This window comes from Myripristis murdjan, chromosome 23, assembly GCF_902150065.1.
Source record: "Myripristis murdjan chromosome 23, fMyrMur1.1, whole genome shotgun sequence".
NCBI lineage: Eukaryota > Metazoa > Chordata > Actinopteri > Holocentriformes > Holocentridae > Myripristis > Myripristis murdjan.
Genome location: NC_044002.1, coordinates 1,546,859 through 1,571,784, shown reverse-complemented (window position 1 = coordinate 1,571,784; position 24,926 = coordinate 1,546,859). Strand labels below are relative to the sequence as shown.

Below are 24,926 nucleotides of genomic sequence, written 5' to 3'. Positions count from 1 at the left end.
GCATATTCTGGTTCCAATAGGTGAAAGCATGATCATTCATTTCTACACGGCGAAGCGTAAAGCACGATTTCCTCACTACCCTCTTTGTCCATCATGCATTTTGGTGGGTGGGTTTTGCAGTCGGGGGTGACTCTGGGTAGAATATGGGATGCGCCATTGTATTTTCGGGTTTGGGTTATAAACCTGGCGGCTGTGCTGATCTGCTGTGTGCATGTTGGTGTCGCCCTGCTCAGACAGATGGGTGCTGAGGATCCGGAATGAGATGAGATAAGCGTTCCTCTTCTTCGTCGAGCTGCTGCAGCGCCGCCGCACACACAGGAAACACGTCGGGACTCCGCAGCCTCAACACAGGGATTCAGGGATTTCGGTGTGTATTTTGCCACCGAGCCAAGGTTTTGCCTGTCATCCTCACCTCGATAATGGTACCGAGCCTGGTCTCCAGAGGTGATGTGAGCTGAGCCGCGGGAGCCGCAGAGGAGCTGTCCGTCTGTTGAGGTGCTGATGCGGCTGTGACAGAAGCGAGCATGGCTGCCGGGAAGTTACTGCTGTACGCCGGTCTCTCTCTTTCTCTTTGCGCCCTGGGCATGCTGGCAGTGGCGATCTGCTCCGACCACTGGTACGAAACGGACGCCAGGAGGTACAGGGAGCGATGCCGAAGCTTTTCCAGCCGCCGTAAGGACCCGGGGTTCATCTACATCCCCAACACCAGCCTACCGCTGCGGGCCAGCCGGAGCAGCAGCCTGCCCCGCTGGGAGGAGAAGCTGCTGCTGGCCCGGAACCGGCGGCAGCTCTTCGCCATGAGCGCCGCGGATGAGTGCAGCAGGCAGTACAATTCAACCAACATGGGACTGTGGAGCAAATGCCATCGACTAGGCTTCGATCAAGACATAGAAAACCTCATTCGGAAAGGTAAGAATAATGAAAGTTGTCTGTCTAAAGCATAAGCGGTAGGCTCTGCACTCCACACATCAGCACATACAGCGCGGATGGGCTTTTGTCATTTATTATCGGAAAGAGCTGAGTGTGTTTGTATTGACTGTTCATTTGCCCCTTGGTCAGACTATTTTTCTACAGGCTCTCAAAACGTCATCAGTGTTTGCTACCTCAGTATTTCACTACATGGCCTGTAGCAGCAGGTTGGTTGTTGTTATGCTATTTTGCAGAAGAGTGAAGCATGGGAATCGGATGCTGAATAGCAGCAGCTTTCCTGTTTTCATGTCTAATTAAAGCACTCCTCCTCTTTTAGTTAAGTCATGCTTACCTGACCCTGCAAGTGCAAAATATAATAACATAATCATTTCAGGCCCTCAACCACACAAGAGAATATGAAGCACTCAGATCTCTTTTATAGTTCCATATCATCCACCAAGAGTTCAATAATCTTCCATATAATGTAGACTCATGCTGGTTACCCACACAAATGGTCAGGCCTCCATTAGCTCATGACTCCTGGAGCCATCATTTCCTCAAGAGGGAAGGCTGCAGGTTTCAGTACAGCTTTTGTGAATCAAATCTTGGGAAGCAAGCTTTGTTAAACTCAACTCTCTCACTTCATCAGTAAGACTGAAACAAAAGATAGACATTTACATAAGAAAAATATGAAGGTATGAGAGATTGAAGAGAATGACGTGTAGTGATATGTTCTTACACTGAACCATGCAATCAAAACTGTTGTTGAAATGCTTTAAATGCATGCATTGAAAGGAGATTCAAAGAACTAGGGGATGGGCCAAATTTTTTAATTAAAAAAAACTGTTCAACTCATCCTTTAACTCCCCCTTTGTTAGGAAAAAACATATGTTTCCATATTGTAAGACAGTGTCACATCCATATTGTGTCTCTGCTGGTTGCAGCTTCGTTGAAGCTCCATCACACTGATGGAGTGAAATATTCAAAGCCAAGATGCTGTTGTTTTATGGCTGCAGCGTGACATCAAATAGAAATGATCTACATTATACCCATTTCCCTGTAATTCAGCAGGACATATTTGGTATCTTTGGAAACTTTGGGATCTCCAGTCACATTTAAAATTAAGTTTTGTGGGATTGAACAAAGCTCACGCAGGTATGACTAACCCACCGGTGGGCATGACAGAGTTCAAGAGGTTAAAGTGGAAGAGGTGTTTGTGACCAATGCTAATCGTATACCCTGCAAGAGGTCATGCTCACATGTTTTTCCCCAAATCTATACATACCCATACAGGTGATACGGTCACACAGGCCAGTTGTGTGTTAAACAGAAAGCGAGGCTACTGGTCGGAGTCCAAGCTGGAAGAGACTCTCTCTCTTTCTCTCTCTGTGTGCTGCAGCTGTGCCCTCCTTTGAGGACGCCTCAATGGCCTTGATGGCCCACCATCTGCAGTAATGGGCAGACCACAGTCAGTGTGCTCAGTGATCAGATGAATGCCCCCATAGTGGAGGCTGATCTATTCCAAGGCCTCAGTTCCATCATGATGCAAAAGTGTACTGAGGTTCACAGTAACAATGCATCTGACAATAATTTAACATGGATGGGTCGATATGGATAGCCAGCCCTTGGAGCTTAACACCTTATTTATCTTAATGTACACACAGAAAAATTTTGATCCACTGACAACATTTAGGTCATATTCAGCATGATACACCAGCCAACCACAACACCTTACAGCACATAAAGATGTGTGTAGGAATAATCTATAAATAAAAGTTGTAATAAATATAGGAATGATCGAAAAATGAATGTAATAATAAACTATTTCCATAGCACTTTAGCACAAGCAAGAGAAAGCATGAGGAATGAGAACTAGAGGCAACTGCAAGAGCTGAACGATTCTCCTTCCACTTCCCGTCACTTCAGCTGCAGGGGAAATTGATTTCTGGACCCAGCCAATACACCCTTAAGATCTGGAAGCCAGTCTCTGTTTTGGTTTGCTTCATAGTGGCTAAAAAGTCATTGAATGATGATAATAAATTTGGATCACTGTCAAAATCGAAAAAACTATTCCATGACTTGTGTTGGTGTGTTCAGAGGTTGTTGAGATGTTTGGCTGACAGACAGTCAGAGTGGAGAAAGCATGCCATCTCACCCTAAAATTAAATGCCATACATGAAAACACAAAGAACAACACAAAATAAATCAACTGCATTAAAGAAAGCCTGTAAAAATTCATTTGAATATGTTCTTTGTTCTATGTTCTATGAGCTCTAGTTTCAGTGGTATCATCCTAAACCATGCAGACTTACAGCCAGGCAGAGCTAGACCTTTATAAACCTGAGGAAAAGAATAGAAATGGCACTGCTTTTTAACATCGCAAGCCAACCGGAATCACGCTGTGTAAAAATAAGATACTGAAAAGATACAGCCTCGTTATATTCTCTTTTATGATTAAACCATCACTTATGCCGTGTTCACATCATTTGAGAAGAGGCAGAAAATCAGAATGACATCTCATTGCTACAACTTGGAAGCATGCACAAACAGTTCATTGGGACACCCACATCCAAAATCACTTTTTCATCTATAGGATTTCAGCTTGACCATGAATGAAACGCAGCATGATATTTCTCATGATTGCATTGGTTTGAATATAACTTCTATTTTTAATTCGCCAGACTGCTTATATCATTGAATTCCCAAGTGTTTTCCGGCCTGTGTTGATCCACTTTCTCAGTTTATGCCTCTAAGTGGGAGACACCAAAGTCTACAAAAAATTATGTCCTATTTTTAACTATGGTGAAGTGAATTTTTTTTTTTTTTTTTCATTAGTAGCCCACATTTACAGTAAATTCACTTTGACATGAACATGGCATTATCTACACATGGTTATCTTTGATTTTATTTATGCTGTCCTAATTGTTCCAATACTGATGAAAAATACAGAAATGATTGGATATTGATCTAACTTAGAATAACAACTTTGTTGTGGATTTCATTATAATTCCTCAAAAACTGTCTTTCATCGATTGCGTCTCAAGACATAATGGATGCCTGTAAACTGTCAGGTAGGAAAGGAGCTATCCTTACTCTCCATCAGCTTTTTCTGGTCAAAAGATATGGACCATCTAATATAACAGTCATCACTATTGCAGGGATGGTTGTCATATACCATGTGGTTGATCATCCCGATGTTATTCTAATGAGAAAATGTAATTTTAGAAATAAAATGTAACAGCATAACACATACAACATAACACCTGTATAGATCAAACATTACAAAATAACAAACACATTTTAAAAAATCATGGCTGAAAGTCAAAATGGCACTGATAAATAAATAAATAAATCAATAAACAGCTATCAGCAGAAACCAACATGAAGAATAATTAACCCCAACCCTAGCCCCAGAGATTCATTTAGCCACCGTCACTGTCAGACTCACAGCTATGGCATACATTTACCAAGGTTATTATCCTTCATGAAAACCAACGAAATAACAAAAACAAGATGTGAAAAAGCATTTCCATTAACTGGAAAAATGAAGTTTTGCAAAAACTTTACAAAACAAACTGAAATAAACGAAAATTAAAAACATCATCTCTGTGCATTTATTTGGCTATTCATCTGTACAAAGTGAACACATTTTTAAAATGGCCTGATGTTTTGTTGAGTTCTCAACGAAAAACTTTTTCTGACCTTTTCGAATCTCACCCCTGACAAATACCCTATGTTACATAAAAGACCAAAACTAACACTGGAACTGATAAAAACTAAACTAAGCATTTTCAAAAAAAAAAAAAAAAAAAAGCAAACTAGCATACCTGCTTTAAAAACCAACTAAAATAAACTGAGACTGAAAACAAAAAATCCAAACAAAATAATAATAAAAATTAATAAAAATTTGGTGAAATGATCACATCGGTAAATCCCAGCTCCAATGTTGTTTTTTTGGCAACGGTGAGTCAGTATTTAACAAAACTTGACAAAAGACACAACTTTAAACATACCAAATTTTGGCGCCAAAATTTTGAACAGCGCCCTCTAGGGAGTGAGAGTGCAGTGAGACCACCAAGCCTGGTTTTCCCCGGCTGTAGAATGAACTCTATGTTCTATGTAGCATCTTTACTTGACGTCATTCTTGAAATTATTTTGAATTTTCAGGGATCTTGAGAAGCCAAAGGGTACAGAAAACACACACACACACACACACACACACACAAACACACACACACACACACACACACACATCCCACTGAAACAGATGCTGTGCTTTGTCTGTATGATTATATCTACATCTAGAAGCTGAGGCAGTGAGTGGCCAGGCGTGCCTGTTTCATATTAAGTCCGCATTCTCTTGTTTACTGCTGTGATGGATGAAGCTTCTAAAACCATGGAATACGTTCATGGAAATATACTCTCCTGTCATTAATTGCATATTGAGAATCTCTTGCAGAGCGTAAAAGTGCAGCCAGGCCCTGATGAGTAATTTCATTTACATTTGAATAAACTAATCCTGTTTTGTAATATAAATAACCCTTAGAATTGTCGTTCTTAGGCAGGAATGAATTATGATCTATGGAACAAACAGTGATTCAGTTCCTTTCCCCCTGTTGGTTATTTATCATATTCTTATTTGACTTTGAAATTCGAAGCAAATCTGGAACAATAATCTCGCGTCCCTATCTGTTTGTCTGGCATGTGTACTGTATAATGATGCTCCAGCTGTTAATGTTTGACCAGATCAGCAGCATCCATTCATCTGCATTCTCCAAGGCTTCTCCCACAACCACAAGCTGCATCATTATGTAGATTTATGGAAGCCGGAGAGTGAGAAAGAGAAGCAGCGAGAACAACCGGTCAACACAGAATGGTCCTTTACCCATCTTTTGTGTGAGTTTGCCAGTTATGAGGTTGTGTGCGATCTGTGTGTGTGTGTTTGTGGCTATGGGGTGGATGCAGGGGTGGATCTACCATGGTGGCACCCGACAAATAAGCCTTGCCACCCCAGCTGCCACCAAAGTTTGGGCAATCTAACAGAAAAAAATGTTTTTAATGTTGCTGCTGGTTGGAAATGTACAAGACTGAAAATCCGCCGTCCGGGTGCTAGTGAATGTGGTATAAAATGACATGGTGGCAAGTCTTGTTCCTCTCATTTTTCAGAGCGATACTAAAAGAAGCACTCTTCAGTTATGAGGAATTTATAATAATCACAACTGTGTCAAGTTAGTCAGTCGATTCAAATGGTTTGTGGCATTTGATTATTAATAAAAGTGATGATTTCTTTATTTCTCACTATCTATTGACCTGTCTTTCTATCTGCCACTCCATAGAATCTCCATGCCACTCTTTCACCCCCCCATGAATATTTCTCCAGATCCGTCCCTGGGTGGGTGTTTTCGAGGAGGGATATCTGGACAGTTGGCATATGTTTGCTTGGTTTCTGCTGACGTGACTGGGCATGGTATCTGCTCTCCCTCTGTAGGAGCAGCTCATTCTGTCTGTTGCGAAGAAAGCCTCCTGGAGAGAGATATAGAGAGAGAGAGAGAATGAGAGGAAGCGTAAGATAAAACGGCGATAGAGAGACACAGGAAACACCGTGCTACAAAGTGGTTTGGGACAGAGGATAAGAAGAAAGGGAAACAGGCAGAGGGGAAAGCCAAGGAGGGATTGGTGTGGAAACAGAGAGGAGAGCGTGGATGGCAGCAGGGAAGGGGATGTTGGAGCACGGAGGATTACATATAGAGGAGTGTGGGGGGGTGAGGCCGCCTCGTCTGAGGCCATCTGTCGTCACTCTCTGAGGAAAAGGCCTTTCAGGTCTTGATCAAGACATTTACAGCACGGGCCAGTCAGACAAAGCAGGAAGAGTCCTCCGATTGGATTACCACGCTCCCCAGGCAGCCCGTATCTCCACCGGGGAGGGCTAAATTAGACACTGAGGGAGGCTAAAGGTGCCTCACAAGTCCCCTGCCAATGAGACCCCCAGTGAGTCTGCTAATCGAATAGACACTTGGAAAGCAGTGGTGGGCGTGCCAGGCCGCCTCATTTCATTTGCAGTTTGATGCGGCTGGTAGATGATTATTTGGGGAAGTTAGCTGGAGCCAGAGCCAGATGATTCGCCTCGGGGTTTGAACCAGTCCCTCTTACATGAAAAATGACTTTCTCCCATTGTCAGCTAATTCTCTATATCCTAATGAACACTTATTTAATTGCAAATAATTCTATTGTTTTTTTTTTTTGTTTGTTTGTTTGTTTGTTTTTTATACCACCACAATTATTATAGCATCACAGTTTTTCTTTAAAGGGATAGTTCACCCATTTTGAAACGGGGGTAAGTGAAATATTATTACCCACCAGCGGTTATGTAGGACAGTAGTGGTGCTGGATATGGTCCAAATGCAGCCTTTAGCCTCCTGCCATTGAGGTGCTCTTCCCCCATTCTTAAAAAAACATTCTTAAAAATAACCACTTTAATCTGCTCAAATTGTTAAATAAACAAAGTTTGAGGTTGATGATGTGTTACAGAATTTTTACAGCCCAAAATGCCACGAAAAAAGTCGAGCATTTTCAAAAACAAACACACAAACTAAAAGGATAGAACTATTTTCTTGTATAGTCCTCAGTTACAGCTGTGGCTGGGAGGAGCCTGGAAGGTCTGCGAAACATGTGAAAGAAAAGAAGCTTGCCAAGAAGTTAGCCACAGTGTAGCTAGCCTAATGAACAGCTACTTCACTGAAGAAAATCTACTTGTGTCTGTGAGCTGGCTGCTGCTGCTGTGGGGCGTAGTGATACAGGAAGTGCACGAGTCACAGTTCTAAACAGTGACATAATAAAAAGGTTTTCAAAATGGGTGAACTACCTCTTTAACAATCCCCTGCTTCACCCCTGCCATCACACAGAACCTGCAAATTCACAACTTTCAAAGTGACGCAGTGGCAACATTGTTTCTTCTGTCTCCTTTCCCTAAGACGCCGTGATTGTATTCTAGTGACATCATTTATTCATTTTGAAGAATATAGAGCTTGCACAGCTCAAGAAAACCTGTTTCACAGCGGATTCCCTCATCAGTTACCCAGCATCCTCTCTGTTTAAAAAAAGAGAAAACTCTAACCAAGACTCTATCGAAATGCTGGTTCCTTGAGGCCTCTCTTGAAGTTGTAACTGTATCTAAATCTGTACTCATTATGTCAGTGTTTACTACAAGCTGGGGCAGCCACAGCCTAAGGTTAGAGAAGCTACTAACCATAAGGTTGGCAGTTCAATCCTTTAGACTGACAGGAAAAATCTGGGTGGGAGGCAGTGAATGAATGGTGTTCTCCAGTCCCTCAGTACCCACAGCTCAAGTGAGAGAGCCAAGTAAATTTATTTGATTTCTTTCCAAATATGGGAAAAAGGCAATTAGAAATTTACTGGAACATTAAAGAAAACAGCAAAAAGCAACTTACAAGAAAACTATAGTTATAATGGAAGTATTTACACGTCAGATCAGTGTTGTTGAATCGACATCAGACACCTTTCATAAGCATTTTACCGTTGACTAAACTGCTCCCGTGGAGCTTCCCAGTTAGCACCAGTGTCAAGACTATGGTGGCACTGGGCAGCTCCAAGGTGAGAATGTGTGTAACTGTGTGTGTGTGTGTGTGTGTGTGTGTGTGTGTGTGTGTGTGTGTGTGTGTGTGTGTGTGTGTGTGTGAAGCGAGGCATTGCTGAAAACAGCATGTGCGCTCAGAAGAATCTACCCTGTGTAAATGAAGTGGAAAGAAATGCTATAATGTAGAGCAAGGAGCTTATAAAGAAGGAAGGAACAGTATGTCATGGTTGCACTGGTGCCAGACTTTGATTCACTTATATTAAAGTCAGTGGGGATAAAGGCTTAGAAAATCTCACTATAAACCACTAGGCTATAGCTCTGCTGTTGTTCTGCTACAGAGATTCAACTATATAGCAAAACACATATGACATGATGCAGACTGGTGGTTCTGGTCCAATGTTCAGAATTAGTTGTTCTTGTTACTGGTCACCATCATCAGTGTAGAGGGGACCCACAGTCTGAGTTGTCGTGGGCTAACATTGATGAAACCATGCTGAACCTGGAGCCACAGATGTACAATCTGATGGATCACATATGTAGGACAGCGAGTTAGGGCCACTGTAGGGAAAAAACAAAAAACAAAAAAACAAAAAAAAAATTTCTCTTGCTAATTTGTGATTTTTTTTCCCTCATAAATTTATAACTTTAATCTCATAATTTCTGACTTTTTATCTCACAAACATATTACTTTATAATCTCAAAACTTTCAAGTGTTTTCTCATAAATTTGTGATTTTTTTTTTTTTTTTTTTTTTTTTTTGTTTCAGAATAGTACCCCCCCTTCCCTACCTCTGTAAATTTTTCCACCTACAATGGCCCTAATGCACCGTCATAAATATGAACTAGTTAGCAATAGACAAAATAATTCTGACACCTGGCTGGGGCACTAACCTGTTAAATGAGGCATGTACATAGGGTTAGCAAACCCATTCAAATAATGACATCTGCACTGAACTTCTCCACACTCGGCACCCATTTGGGCTCATGTGCAACTCAATGACATCTATTTCTCCTTGATACAGGCCTAATCCTCGGCAAGGTCTGCATGGAATACACTTTTCACTTCTCGTGCCAATCTGTGAGGTGGTTTATTGTATATTGTGGACAATGTAGGGTTGTGTCAATCATGATATCTTCATCTCCAGTCAACATGGTCACATCTGTCAACATAATCATCAGATATGGATGGAGCTGCAGGGGGAGTTTACAGTTATCTGGAGTTACAGACATTTAACCTTCTTCAATTAGTTCCTCTCCACTTGCCACCCTGCAAAGCGGTCCCGTCACCAGGTATTTTGTAATTCCTTCTGTCAAACTTTTCCATCTGTCACTGTCTTGTTGAGCGTAGGCTGTTGGGTGCTGGCTCCTGATGTGATTTCTTCGTGCTGTTGTGCTCAATTCTCTGTTTGTATTTAGTATAAATCTAAAATGGGCCCATATTGGTGATGTTAACATTTGGTTAGCTCCATCTTGTCAGCGCCGCTCAGCGGGAGAATCAGAGGTCACCGATAGTTCAGATTTTGATGTTGGGTTTCGTGTCAGTCAAAGCGGCTGCGCTGCCTGCCTCACAGACGGGATTTTTCCTTTCATAAGGGGGATAAATGCATTGCCAATGATTAAAAAAATATCCGTACTTAAAATGTATTAAATGTGTAATTATAGCGATTATGACAATGACTATTTTCTTTTTTGCTGATGACAGACTATGATCATTGATCAGCCAATTCTAAAATGATCGGCCCAGCCCTAGGACACAGTAGTAGACACAGGGCTTCTCTGTTCTTGGAAACAGCTAAATTATTCATGTATATCTGCCTCCCATGGCAGCACTCCTGGCTCATTAGAGCCCCTGTCGTCTGCAGCACATCCTGGCAGACTTGACTGTCTGATAGCTGCTGCTACAGCTGTTCCACAATATGAACAAAACTGAGAAAAATGGAGTCCAGTACAGTAAATACTCAAGAGAAGTCAGAGGGCATTCTGAATCATAAGCATTGACTTTTGGCCAAACAGGAGCTGGGTTCAGTTTTTTGTTCTCAACTTGGAGGGAGTCCATTCCATAACGATTGCACCGCTACTTTGCCATGCCACCAGTTTTCTGCCAAAATGTCATTTGTATTGGACATGAAAAATGTTTTTATTTTCCTCTGAAAGTTTTTGCTTAGACAGGCACTCGTGTGTATTATTGCTCTCCCACATTAGACAGGGCCACATTGATTATGGGAGCTCAGACTGCCTCGATGGCTGCGCTTCTACAGCCTGTTCTTAAATCCAGAAGATCAGGCACTGTGGAGATATATCAGCCTCTCTGATCAATACGCAGCGGCAGCGTCATTTTCCCATCATGCACAGTTGAAATTATGCTAATGCAGCCATAACTACTCCATGGACGGTTTGTTATTGATTGAACTGTCGGCACAGCACACCAGAGTGAACACAAGCTATGTTATTGTGCACAATTCCTATTCTGTTACACCGCAGCAAAGCAACCTGTGATGTTCTTGCTTGGAGAATGAAATTTATGATTTAATTAAAATGTGTTAATTATGTCTGACTCGTGCAATGTATGTAAATAGCTGTTCATTTTTTTTTTCCACAAAATAATGAGGCATAACAACAGAAGATGACCTAGCCCTATCTTAAACGGTGTAATAACAATCCATGCAGGGTACATTTACGTAAAAAAAAAAAAAAAAAAGCGAAACAATTTACAAGAAACCAAAGACACCAAACTAGCCCCAAAAATGGCCAGAAAATTAGCCTGAAATTAAAAAAAAAAAAAAAAAGAAAAGAAAAAAGAAAAATTAACTGGAAACTAGAAAAAAAAATCCAACATCCAAACTATGTATTTACATGTTTACATTTTTACATGATTTATTGTATTTAAATGCTTGTGTTTAAAATTAAAGGACAAGAAGATCAATGGCTTTTTCTGCCCTCTGTTGACAACCAAGGAATCGTACCAGCATCAACCCATCTCTGGCACAGCTTATGGTGGCCTGTAATGGACATAAATATAGGTCACGCTGTGATACTGGGGAGGAGTCAACTGTCTTATAAGAGCAGAGATTCAACAAAAACTGAAGTCTGGTGAAGAGGTGATGTACCACCATGCAAATTAGTAAAATAATAAATTAGCACTGCTGTGTCAATTGCTTTGTTTGTGGAGATAGTTGGTAAGAATGACTTGATAGCACTATCCTTTATGGTGGAGTCATCGGTGTTGAGCCTGTCACCTGTCAGAACCCCACCCCTCAAGATCTATATTAGACATTTTGTGCTGTTGGACAGTACAAAATGTTCTAAAGGTGATAAATTGCATCTTTGGGATAATCTTAAATCAGGCATAGCGCAACAGCGACGTAAAAATGCAGTGGTCAAATTTATGTTTGATTTTCCTCAGCGGCTGTTCCAAAAGGCCAGAGCCAGAGAACAGCTTTGGCTGGGAGACTGACTCATCATGAAGTCAGCCTGACTACTATAACCACAGGCGGAAGAGAGGCAGAGAGAGACGGAGAGAGAAAGAGCGAGCGAGAGAGATGAAGAGGAAGAGGCACGATGTGGTTTGTTTTCCCACAGCCACACAGTGGGCATCAATGTTTCATGACCTCATGCTGTAGCGTAGCCTCCTCTGGCTGGCCCTGGAAAGATGGAGGGGGGGCGAGGGTGGGGCGGTGCAGAGGCGAGCGGAGGTGGACAGCTTTATGCACAGCATGGAAAGCCTCAGCGGAGGCGGCGGTTAGCATATATACATGCACATTTCCATTCACACCCATGACACCGACATCGGTTTTGTCACGCTGGACTCAAGTGCAAGAGGAGCATAAAGTACATGACACATTCAACATAAATGACAGATAGGGCTATTTTTGTATCTGTACGGCCTTTTGCTGAATGACATGCGTGGAGACACACACAGAAGACGGAGGTGGGTTTAATGCTTTGCCCTTGTGAGTTTGCTCCCAGGGTTTCTGTTCACAGACAGTCAGCAGGAAGCTTTTATCAATTTCATCACGTTAAAAAATAAAAATGAGCAGTTTAAAACTCATATTTAGGGGCCTTTGATTGCTTGAATTCAGACAATCATACATATTGCAGTAATAATCCATTTTCTGGTGTAGCAGACGCAGGGGACTACGCCTCATCCCTCGCCCCATCTTTTTTTGTTGTTGTTTTTTGTTTAAATGCTTGTGAAAGACACGGGATGCTTCTGAAGCCCGTACAGAACCGGGAAATGACTTAACTTAAAGCATATCACAATATTACAATAAACAGAACAGTGTCCAGTGTCCAGTGTGGCTCAGTGCATGCTGCGATAAGAACAATGAGAAGAATAAGCATATGAGGAGCATCACATCAATACATTTGTCAGGAAAAAAAAAACAAGTAAGCCGCAGATCGTGACATGCAGCATGCACTGCACACGCAATCACACAAACATGTACAAAAACATGTATCTCCCCTTCAGCCTGCAATGCCTCCACGCACTCCATTTTCTCCCTGGGAACGGCATGGAAGCGTGACTTCTCCACAAAGACGGATGCTCTGCTCTGATTGGCAGTTACAGGCACTGTGGACATGAAACAGTCGGAGCAGAAGGCGCATATGGAACCATAATGAAAAAATTCTGTACTGATTTTCAGAATTGATGAGATAATTATCTCAGAATTGTGAGATAACTGTCTTATTTTGCAAAAGAGCACAACATTTGTTTTTTTCTTTAAGTGTTTTCTCAGAATTATGAGATAATTATCTCATTAATTCAGAATAAAAAGACTGATTTTTTTTTTTAGGGCAGATTTATAGTTGTTGTTGTTGTTGTTGTTGTTGTTTCAGTGAATGCATCATGCTTCTGCAGCCACATATCTCAGACTAAGAAACAGAGTGGAGCACGACCTCGTTGATGTCAGAAGAAGAATGAACCATACCTGGGTCTTTCCATCTGTAATTACACAGGCTGCCATGCCTGTGTCAAGTTTACTCATCTTTTGTCAGAGACCTTATTTAACCAACCATATGAGCAAATATTTGAGCCCTTCACAAGAAGTAAAGGTTCAGTGAAGGTCCAGGATGAGCCACTTTTTATTAAGATCATATTCTCAGAGAGGAGGTAGCAGTTTCTCTGGAAATGACAGTGATAAAAAGCAGAATGTGTGTGAAATATATATTATAAATGAAATATATATTATATATGGATATATTTGCTAAGTCTCAGAACTTTCACATGTTACAGATATACTGCGTTTATAAATGTTATTGGTAGAAATTTGCATGATCCCTTATGAAAAAAAAATCAGTTATGCCAGCTGATTTGATGAAATATTGCCTTTGGGCAGAAGAGACCACTGTGCTTGGTCGATATTGAAATTTATTATTATTTATGAACTGTAGAAAACATGGCAGCTGAAAAACAGGCAATATATACGATACGATATATAAAGGCCTAAGATGACAGTGATATGACTAACCAATGATACCAGCCAACAACAATATGAAGAACCAGTCTGTGTGATCTGAAATATATATAGCAGTTTCCAAAAAAGGAGAACAAAAACATAACAGTGGTGATAGATATTGATAGTAACACATACTATAGGTTCCAAAAAGTTCAACAAGAGTGTTTTTTTTTTTTGTTTGTTTGTTTTTTTTGTGGTCTTCTGCCCTCTAAACTCACCTCACCTGCAGTCAGTACAGGCTGCATACAAACACACAAAAAGGAGAAAGAAGATGATTGATGAAGATAGTTTGGCGAAAGAACACACACCACCATGGAAAAAGATTTAGACATATAGAGTTAAACTCCAAAAACATCAGATGACCTCTGAATATGCAATGACTATAGAATTCTAATATGTCCAAATAACTTAGAAATTTCCATACCCATCTTGTGCTTGTGGAAGTTTCCTGTAAACGCTACCGATCAGAGCTGCTTTCCAATTCAAATAGGATAAATAACAGGGAAAGAGTCATGGGTTCCAGGACTTGGTGTATTTTATATTGGCATTTACCCCTTTGTTTGTGTTGGTTTATATGGTAAAAGTGCTATTTTCTGACCTGTTTTGCCACACTATGGAAGAGAATGGAGAGATAGAGGTACAGTATTGTAGATTAGCAGCCCAGGGGAGCACAGAGCAACTAATGAGGAGATTTCACCACCATGTGGACTCATATCACACCCAGGGAACTATACAACCAACACTTTTGCTTTAAGCATATAGTATTTAGATAACATCATCTCCTTGCTGTAATTTACCTTCTCATTACCTTCTGTTCTCGGAAAAAATAGCTGAATATGAGCACCAGTCCAGACTGCTTGCCCTAACTTCATTTTGCTATGTTTTAAAAGCAGGAGGAAGTTGCTGGCTATCAGCTGTCCACATCCATCTCCTTACACTCATAAAGCTCTGGGTTATTCAGTCATTCCATGCTCTCACTCCCAATGAAACACAGCACAGCACTCTTAAAAAGAGGCCTGAGACATTTTAAGGCATCTCAGTGCAGTTATTTTGTGCTGCCAGAGCTCAAACAGCATTATTCTCCACTGGCCAAAGAAATCAAACTAAAATAAGTAATTCTGAAGAAGTAATTGCTCTCAAAAGTGAAGTAAACCATTCAAAGCTGTAGGGTGTGAACATGCCCTGTGATATATTATAGACAGAAAGTGATACACAGGTAAGATCTTTTCAACCCTCTGGGATGAAAACAGTCTTTGATTTCATGTGGCCAGTCATTTCCATTCCTCAGAAGGCAGCCCTTTCCTGCTAGCACTCCTCCAGCCTCTGCTTCCTTTGGCCGTTTAATCAACGGCTCATCAAGAAAAGTGAGACTGCTGTGGGCCTGTAGGAAGAGGTAGCATCAATCAGATCCTTATTCAGTCCAATGACTAGCTACTTGTATGGAGCAAGAGGGGATGAAGGGAGCTCTATGGCCACAGCTGCCTCCCCTAGAAGAAAGGGCTTTTTACCGCTCAAGACTGGTGGACAATACAAGAATTATGTCAAATAAAGGGACTATTATTGTGCAAGTAGACAATCAAGACCGGGTGATAAGTGAAAGGCAGTAGTTAGCTTTGTGCTCTCTCTTTGCTCCATAATATTGTCCCTTGCTGGTTGGAAATGAGAGATTGTCAATTTGCAACCAGCGATTTAAATTAGAAGCGGCGAGAGCAGCAGCATGCCGTCATCATCTGCGGGGTAACGGTGAAAAAACACCAAGCTCATCCCCCCCCCCCACGATTGTGTTGTCATGGCAACGTGGGACGACTGTTTGACAGATGTTATTTGGGAGGATTGAGTCGGAGCTGAGCCGGGGCGAGGCGAGAGGGGAATCAGGACGAGTGTTTCTCTGAATGTCAGGAGGTTAGACAACAAAGCTTCCTGCTCTGGATGACGACAGGCATGGAAAGAGAGATTGCATTCCCATGACGACGCCTCTGTTTCCAGCCGCACCTTTTGCCTCTTTCTGGATGTGTTTGGTTTGCATTTTGTCATGCAAAGAGAGGGGAGGGGGGCTGCACAGTGAGGATGCCGGATCCAAAATGTCAGATTGATAATGTGAAAAACGGAGTGTAGTTGTGGAGATGGCAGATAGACCTAATGATCCATCTGTTAATTAATGACTAGTTTCCTAATTAATGATCTGTTTATTATTCAATAAACAGTTCATTTGAATATGATCTCAGCTCTATGGTTCTCCAGTCAATGAGTTGGCCTAATTTATTAAGAATATGGTTTTCTTGGTTTGCTAGTGAAAGGGATAGTTCACCCATTTAGAAAAAATTGATGTTAACTCACTGGCTGTTCTGTAGGACTGTAGTGGCGCTATCTTCCTCTCATTGTTGCTGAGTGCCTGATACTAGCTATTAGCCTCCTGCCATTGAGGACATGAAATGATATCAAAATTTTCAAAGTGGGTGAACCTTTCTTTTAATGTTAGCCATTAAAACAATGGCCAACATAGTTTTAAGCGTATTACATGCATGTGGTTTTAGAATAAGCTGACCAAAGCCAGTCCGGGTGCTATACTCCTATATGTTGGATTTTCTGAATGACAATTGCTGTCAGATCCGACTGAAATTGTATAAACCTTCAGATTGAACTCAGAGCTGGCACGGCTCAACCATAAATTAATAAAAAAAAAAAAAAAGAATATTACAGAGCTATCTTATACTTTTTTTTCTGCATTGCAGTTTCTCATTTGTATAGGTTACTGGCCATACTGTAATTAGGCCTACTGGCCTTGGGACTGTACAGTTTTGGCAACAGCATCTGTACATGTGTGTACTCTGTGTGGAATAATCATTAGTCCACCAATGCCCTGGAGGCAGTCATGTACCTAGTAGGCTAATAGTAGTAAATAGTGGTAGGTGCACAGACACTCAGACCTCACTGCAATTATCAAAAATGAGATCATTCAGATCACCAAGTATAAACATGTTAGACAGCTGGCACCCAATTGTGTTTGGCACATAATCTTTCCTCCGTGTAAAAATAGTCAGTCTGATACATGTATATCTGATCTGCTGTATCTTTTCTATTACATTCGAAGTCAGAGGTGTGAAATAGGCAGCTGGTGTGTCGTCATTACAACCTCAGTCTTACCTGGCAGTCCAGCTCAGAAAAAACAAAGAATAAAGGTACATCCCACCTGAAATTTGCAGGGCAACTCCATTGAATTTTTTCTAGTAAATCAGGAATCAGGAAATCAGAGTTTCTAACTTTTTGAACATAGCACATGCTCTCTTGTTGTATGATGCCATTGGAAATGATTTGCATATGGAAAGAATTGCGGCAGATGAAACGTTAATATGCTCAGTGTAGCAGCTAAACTCAGTTTCATGATGTAAATGACCTGGATGATCAGTTTAATGTTTTATGTTCATCAGTTTTAGATCACATTGCTCCCATTAGGGCACGGTAAAGATGCCAGTCATATCCATCATCTTGGGTGAGTGGTGCTACTCACCAACTAAAAAGAGAATGTACAGGAGCAGAAAGAAGGTGGAAGAAAACTAACCTTTAAGTCCAACTCCCTGCTTATGTCTGCTTATGATTTACTAATCTTTTTTTTTTTACAAACCGCATGGCTGTAAAAAAGTATAACTCCAGAGTTCTTTTTTGCACCATTGATCAACTCATAAATCCTACTCCTTCAACTGTTTCACCCTCCTCTTTTGACAATTGCAGTAAGTTGTCAGCTTACTTTTGTTGAGAAGGTTGAGGGTATCAAAGCCTCTAGAACGCCCCCTACCTCATGAATATCTTCTCCAGATGCCTCCCCCACACTGATGAGTGAATTTACCCCATTTCCCAAAATAATCTGCTTGCCATTGTGGCACACATGCATTTATTTTCCTGTGGTCTTGACATTCTATCCCCCAGGTTTTTCAAAGACGTATTAGAAGTCATTGCCCCTTGCCTTCTCACTATTGTAAACAAGTCTCTGTCCTCCGGTTTGTTTCCAGACTACTTCAAACAAGCCTGTATTCAGCCCCTTTTAAAGAAACCTGGCCTTGATCCAACTTACCTTTTGTCTCCAAACTTGTTGAAAAGGCTGTTGCTAAATGATTACTGGAGAATCTGTTAGAGGATAGTGGAAGTTAGTGACATTCTCAACCCTTCTCAGTCTGGTTTTCACTGCATAGCACTGAACCTGCTTTTCTGAAAGTCACTAATTATACACATATGAATGCAGAGTCTAGTCGTTGCTCCATTTTGGTATTGTTTGACTTGTCTGCTGCCTTTGATTCTGCTGAACAACCATTGCTGGATAGACTAAAGTACTGGCTCAGCATAAATGGAAGTGCCCTCAGGTGGTAGTCCTTACAGGGAGGTCTTTCATTGTGGCTATTGATGATCTTGGCTTATCATGGGCTTGTATGTTGTGTGAGATCCCACAAGGATCAGTCCTTGGTCCCTTTTAGTTCAGCTTGTATATGCTTCTTCTTGGTCATATTTAATCATATTATTAGTCAATTTAAGATTGTTGCCTACCACTGTTATGCAGAGAATATTCCCAGCTTTATGTATCTTTTAAATCTAATGAGTCAAACAATCCAGATACTTCCGTACAGCTGTCAAACATTTTATAGCTGAACGTAGACAAATCAGAAGTCTTGGTCATTGGCCCAGATCAAGTTTCAAAGAGTATTAGTCCATATCTTAAGGAGTCTTATATTTCTGATCTTCTAAGCCAATACTCTGCACCAAGATTACTCAGATGTTCTGAGCAATTGCTTTTAAATGTCCTATGGCCCAGGCTCAAAACAAAGGAAGACTGTGCTGTTACTGTTTTAACTCCAACACTATGGAGTCACCTCCCACTCACAGTCAGGTCAGCCGAGTCCATACAACATTTTATAAAACTTAAAAAAAAAAAAAAAAACACTTGCATAGGCTGGCATTTTATATGTTGCTTTGCGGTTCCTGTTGGTTTTATTTGTCTTTTACTTTTGTTAGTTTGTATCACTTTTAATGTTGTTATAATCATTACAGTATTAATTGTACGTAGGTTGTAGAAAATTATGTATTTACCACATATGACAAAGTTTCATGGAAGCCAGCTATAAAGAAGTGCTGCATCTGTTATTCAGCTGATGAAGCTTTAAGAATTTGGCTCTCAAACATTTATAGTGCTGTGATAACAACAACCCTCATATAAAGTATTAACCCTGCCCTCTGGTTTCTTGTGAACTCCAATCAATTATATGTGCAAGCTGACCCACACCTATATCATCTTGCTCTCTATTCATCTCACATCATGCATGTTATTCTTTTGAGCTCAGTGTGAATTAAAAGGCAAAAGGAACCAAAAAATTACCTTAAAACTTGTAAACAGCCAAAAATATATGAGCAAATGTACCAGAAGATTAGCAAAATCCTCACCAGAATAAATAAAGACAAAAAAAAATCCCTTAAAATTAGCAATACATATATTACAAGAAAAAAAATTACAAGAAAACTGTATTTACAGTTATTAAAATTAGATATTTAAATGTCAGATCAGTGATGCTGAATTGACATTAGATTTCTTGTGTTTAAATGCTTGTGAAAATTTGAAAACATGATTTTGGCATTTTTTAACTCATTCAAGAATTGCAGCAAGTGCATTTTCATCTTGGTCCCTATTTTACCTGTGGATGTGGCCATTTTTGCAGGCAGTTAAATGCTCATTCATGGCTTCAGTCAATCTTAACATCATAGACCTTGTTTCGTATATTTAATTTTAATCTGTTTTGTGAGTGTGACCTCTAATACCAATGGCATCCACCCCTTTACCCAAAGCACATATGTGTTATCGGCCAACATCTTCTACACCGTCCACACTGCCCCATGCTGCTGACTAATTACCCGGCCCACGCATCTGGACTCAACAGGAACAACAACACTGGTCAGCTCCTCCAACTGGCAAGCTGACCATATGTCTGCTCTCTGGGATTTTTATTTCCAGTCCTCCTCAAATGTAAATCTAAATGTGTCTTATGGTCCTATTCTTAGTCCTAGCTGCCCCATCTGCTAACTATTTCATATGCAGGCCATTGTCTGTAAATGAAAATATGGCGCCACTACTTCAGTGCCCTTCACGTCCTGTGCACACATATGCACTACTATGCCCGCTCGTTTCCCCTCCCCCCAAAAAACTGGTCTTAGCCTAACAAAGCTATGGTACTTTAGCTTAGCCTATGATAGTTACAGACTGTCAGAGATCTCTACATGACTTTTGCTATCAATGATTCTGTTTCCTCCTGTAGATTTGATGTTCATAGCTGATACTTGGTTAAACCCTAAGGAGCATAGTGTCCACCATAGCTTGATTTGGGTTACCAATTATGGGCAGGAAGGATTGGCTGTTGTTGCTGGGAGCAGGATTATTCTGAGACTGGTGTTTCAACACTAAAATTCTAACATTTTTTGACTCAGTAGAAATCTATCTCTGATATAAGACATATAAGTTGAGCCATTATTGACACTGTGTCACACTACCTGTCTTTATGGATTGATTCTAGATCAGCTGTCTTCATTTTGTTAATAGTGTTCTCACTTTGGATAATTCTAGACATTTTTAATATCTTGTGTTCTAGACATCCTTGGAGTTGGAAAGTGCCTACTTTAAACTGAGCTTTCCAGAACTGGATTTGAAAAAAAAAAAAAAAAAAACAGCAAATGTGGCCGGTGGCAAGAAAACGCAACTTAGCTGATTTCTGCCTCTGAAAATGGAAATCAAAGAATAGTGAGCAAAATGAATGGTATTCAGAAGGAGAGAAGATCCGGAAGGTAATTTTTAGCATCATTGCTCAAAGCATTACCCCTCATTACATCATATGCTGCTTCTTGGCAAACTCAGAGGTTCAGAAATCATACCTGAGCTCCCCAGTTGGATTGACCTTCCAGAGCAACCCAGGATATCTCCCAGTTCCCAGGACGTCTTGATCTGTCATCACTTAGAGTGGCATGCAAAAGTTTGGGCACACCTGGTCAAAATTTATTTTACTGTGCTTCGCTAGTCAAGTAAAACATGACCTGCTTCCCAAAAGGCATAAAGTTACAGATGACACATTTCTTTAATATTTCCAGCAAGATTACCTTTTAATTTCTACCTTTTACAGTTTCAAAATAACATAAAAGGAAAAGGGCTGGAAGCTAAAGTTACAAAGTGCATGTTCAGTAAAATGCAGGGTGCCCAAACTTTGTAACACTGCCTTTGGCAAGTATCACAGCTTGTAAACGCTATTTGTAGCCAGCTAAGATTCTATCAGTTCTTGTTTTGGGGATTTCCACCCATTCTTCCATGCAAAAGCCTTCTAGTTCTGTGAGATTCTTGGGCCATTTTGCATGCAAAGCTCTTTTGCAGTCTATCCAGATTTTCAATGATGTTTAGGTCAGAGGTCTGTGAGGGCCATGGCAAAACCTTCAGCTTGCACCTCTTGAGGTAGTCCTTTGTGGATTTTGAGGTGTGTTCAGAATAATTATCCAGTTGTAGAAGCCATCATCATTTTATCTTCAGCTTTTGTACAGACAGTGTGATGTTTGCTTCCAGAATTTGCTGGTATTGAATTGAATTCATTCTTCCCTCTACCAATGAAATGGTCTTGTACCACCGGCTGCAACACCAGCTCAAAGCATGGTCCATCCACCCTTGTGCTTAACAGCTGGAGAGGGCTTCTTTTCATGAAATTCTGTACCCTTTTTTTCTCCAACCATACCTTTGATCATTGCAGCCAGAAAGTTCTATTTTAACTTAATCGGTACACAGGACTTGTTTCCAAAATGCATCAGGCTTGTTTAAATGTTCCTTTGTAAACATCTGGCGCTGAATTTTATGGTGAGGACACAGGAAAGGTTTTCTTATGCTGACTCTTCCATGAAGGTCATATTTGTGCAGGTGTTGCTGCCCAGGAGAACAGTGCAGCACCACTCCAGAGCCTGTGAAATCTTCCTGAAGGTCTTGTGCAGTCAAATGTGTGTTTTGATTTGCCTTTCCAGTTCTCTCAGAAAGTTTTCTAGGTCTCCCAGGCCTAAATTTGACCTCCACCGTTCCAGTTAACTGCCATTTCTTAATTACATCATGAACCAAGAAAACAGCTACCTGAGAATGCTTTGCTACTTGTAGCCTTCTCCTGCTTGGTGGGCATCAATTATTTTAATTTTCAAAGTGCTAGGCAGCTGCTTAGAGGAGCCCATGGCGGCTGATTGTTGAGACAAGGTTGAGGAGTCAGGAGCTTTGAAATTTGCATCACCTGGCCTTTCCTAATGATGACTATGATCAAGCCATAGCCCTAACAAGCTAATTAAGGTCTGAGACCTTGGTCAAAGTTATCAGACAGCTCAAATCTCTTGGAGTTTTGCATTGTGCTCCTTGCCTTTTTCAATTTTTTTTCAAAATTGTGTAAAACAAAAATAATATACTAATCTTTCTTAAAATGTTGAAAAGAATGTTTCATCTTTAACTTCATGCCTTTTGGAGATCAGTTCATCTTCTACTCACTTAACTATTAACAGTAACAGAAATTTTGACCAGGGGTGCCCAAACTTTTGCATGCCACTGAAATATATGGGGAAGTCCATGGTGCCCAGGACGTTCAGTTGGTATTCTGGCACAACTTAACCTGTATTAAACAAGTGTAGTCACACATGGCAACACACAGGCTTGGACATACAGTAATAAAGGCCCAATAGAGCATACTGTGAACCACAGGCAGAATACACACACATACTGTCATCTACCCACATAGGGCAGAAACATTAAAGCATAAAGTGCAGGGCTTGATTCATGCAGCCTCTGAGATGGTTTTAATTAGTGACCCTGACATGTGGCTGAGACTCAGCAGGTCACTGAAATGGCTTTGACATTTGAATGACATCCATTTCTCTCTGAATAATTGGATGAGCCTTCGCTGCTGACAGTCTGAGATAGGTGTTTGGGCTCTGGAAATCTGCCCCCTTCACCAGGACTTCCTCAACAGACATTTAAAATACATTTAAGATACATGAGTCTGCGTGATTTTTTTTTTTTTTTTTTTTTTTTGGCTTTTTGCTAAAGACTGTGGTGTTTCTTCAGACAGTGATAGCTGTTAGTGGTAATAAAGGCGTTATCATGTTTGGGGTGTGGTCAGTTTATTCACATTTTGGGCTATCTTGGCATTAGCTGGGAAAAGGGGTTGGAAGGAAAACAACACCTCTGTTATAGGAGGAATACATTGTTAGAGTTTGTTCCGACTTCAACAAAGGCCAATCAAATCAGCCGCTCTCATCCCCTTTAAAAGCACAACAACAGCACACCATGACATACTGGCGTTTTCTTATACAGCACACCGACAGCATAGCGGTCGTCCCCTCCAATTTTAAGTTCACCCCTCAGACAATAAATCACCTTTGCTTACATCTACTTTTTAACGAAACTTATAAAAATGCATTTTCATTGGCCTGATCAGGTAACTATTTTTAGATGCTGATCAGCAAGCTAATATTTTTGCAGGTGGGCCAAGAGCACACAGGAGGTTAATGACATATTCCATCATTAGCTAGACGCTGCCAAGGTGATTGGCAGTATTTGTAATCATCACCCAGAGAAGTCACCTTGACTTTTCTAAATTTTACATTTGAATGAATTTGATTATTCACAAACAAAACGGAATAAATGAAAATGCATAAAAATAAATCAATACACAAAACACCTTCCAGCATCCAAACTCCATTATTGGATACATGGCCAGGGATCACCTGCAGTGTCTTCACAGACCACGAGGGCGCTGAAAAACCCAAGCCCTACTTTTAGTTTGTTTTTGTTGAGGGATCTTAATGCATTCAGTTATTCAGATGCTTTTAAATGTGCATAAGAGTGCCAACAATGCGAGTAAAGCAATAGTTTGGCTGTTTACATGATGATATAGACTGAGAAGTCTGAAAAAAGCAATATGCACACCCAAAATAAGGCATTGGCTGAAAGTATACGAAAAGGAAAGATGAAAAAGCATTGAAACCATAGTCAGAATTTTCAAATTCTTTACCAAACAAGTACAAATCATTATGGTTATTTGAGTGTTTACATTTTTGTGACCCTAAAACTTGGAAGTAGGATTAATATCGTACAAAGTATTTTTTTTTTTTCTTTTTTAAAAAAATAATCACAAAGTCAGGAAAATAAAACGTGTGAGATTACAAAGCCGTAGTGTTTTTAGGGGTAGGGCTCACCAGAGGCCCCACGACACAATATTATCACGACACTTAAGTCACATTATCATATGTTGCGATTATAAACATCTTACAATATGCTGAGTATTGCAATAACATGTATTGCAATATAGTGGAGCAAAGGAAAACTTTGTTAGCCTCTGTTCTATCTAAAGTTTTCATTCTGTTCATGTCACTTCAGTCACTTTTATTGCAACAAACTGGGACATACTGACCACCTATGTCATAAATGTTGCATCAGTTCTTGGCAATACAATATCAGTACTTGGTGTCCGTGTATCGATTTATTTTTTATTTTATTGGTTTATTTAATAGGGACAATGCATATTTATGAACAATAGTGCGAGAGATATACCCATGTAAATATGCCAGAATTAGTAAAAACAACTACTTTTCATCTGCCACACAAAATATCGCGATACTATGCTGTATCAATTTTTTCCCCAACCTTAAGGGTTACCGTGCACTTTACTGATATTTTGTCAACATGATACATTTTTGTTTGGTCTTTGTCTGCATAATTGAGGTTATAATTTATCCTTCTTGTTATTTATGACAGCACACAAGCCCAGAGCATTCTTTGTCTATGTACATCCTCCAGAAAGAATCCTTGCAAGTGCACACAGCAAGCAGATCAACAATGATTGTCACACATGGCAATTTCCTGCCCTGCCCCACTCCTCCTCCTCGTTCCTGTGCTCCTGGGTTTGTGTTTGAAGGTGCTGTGATTTGGAT

At 40.5% G+C, this 24,926-nt stretch overlaps 1 protein-coding gene and 1 long non-coding RNA gene across 2 annotated transcripts in view; both read left to right on the top strand.

The window, feature by feature from the left end:
• The first annotated feature begins 524 nt into the window (after positions 1 to 524).
• tmem178bb (transmembrane protein 178Bb) overlaps positions 525 to 24,926 on the top strand; it is a 131,344-nt gene continuing 106,942 nt past the window's right edge. The window contains exon 1 of the mRNA XM_030046207.1: positions 525 to 909. Coding sequence (XP_029902067.1) covers positions 525 to 909 — 385 coding nt within the window. The remainder of the gene's footprint in view (positions 910 to 24,926) is intronic.
• LOC115355418 (uncharacterized) lies at positions 1,960 to 23,559 on the top strand. The gene is made up of 3 exons (XR_003927877.1): positions 1,960 to 2,064; positions 16,069 to 16,072; positions 23,548 to 23,559. It is a non-coding gene; the product is annotated as an uncharacterized LOC115355418 (long non-coding RNA).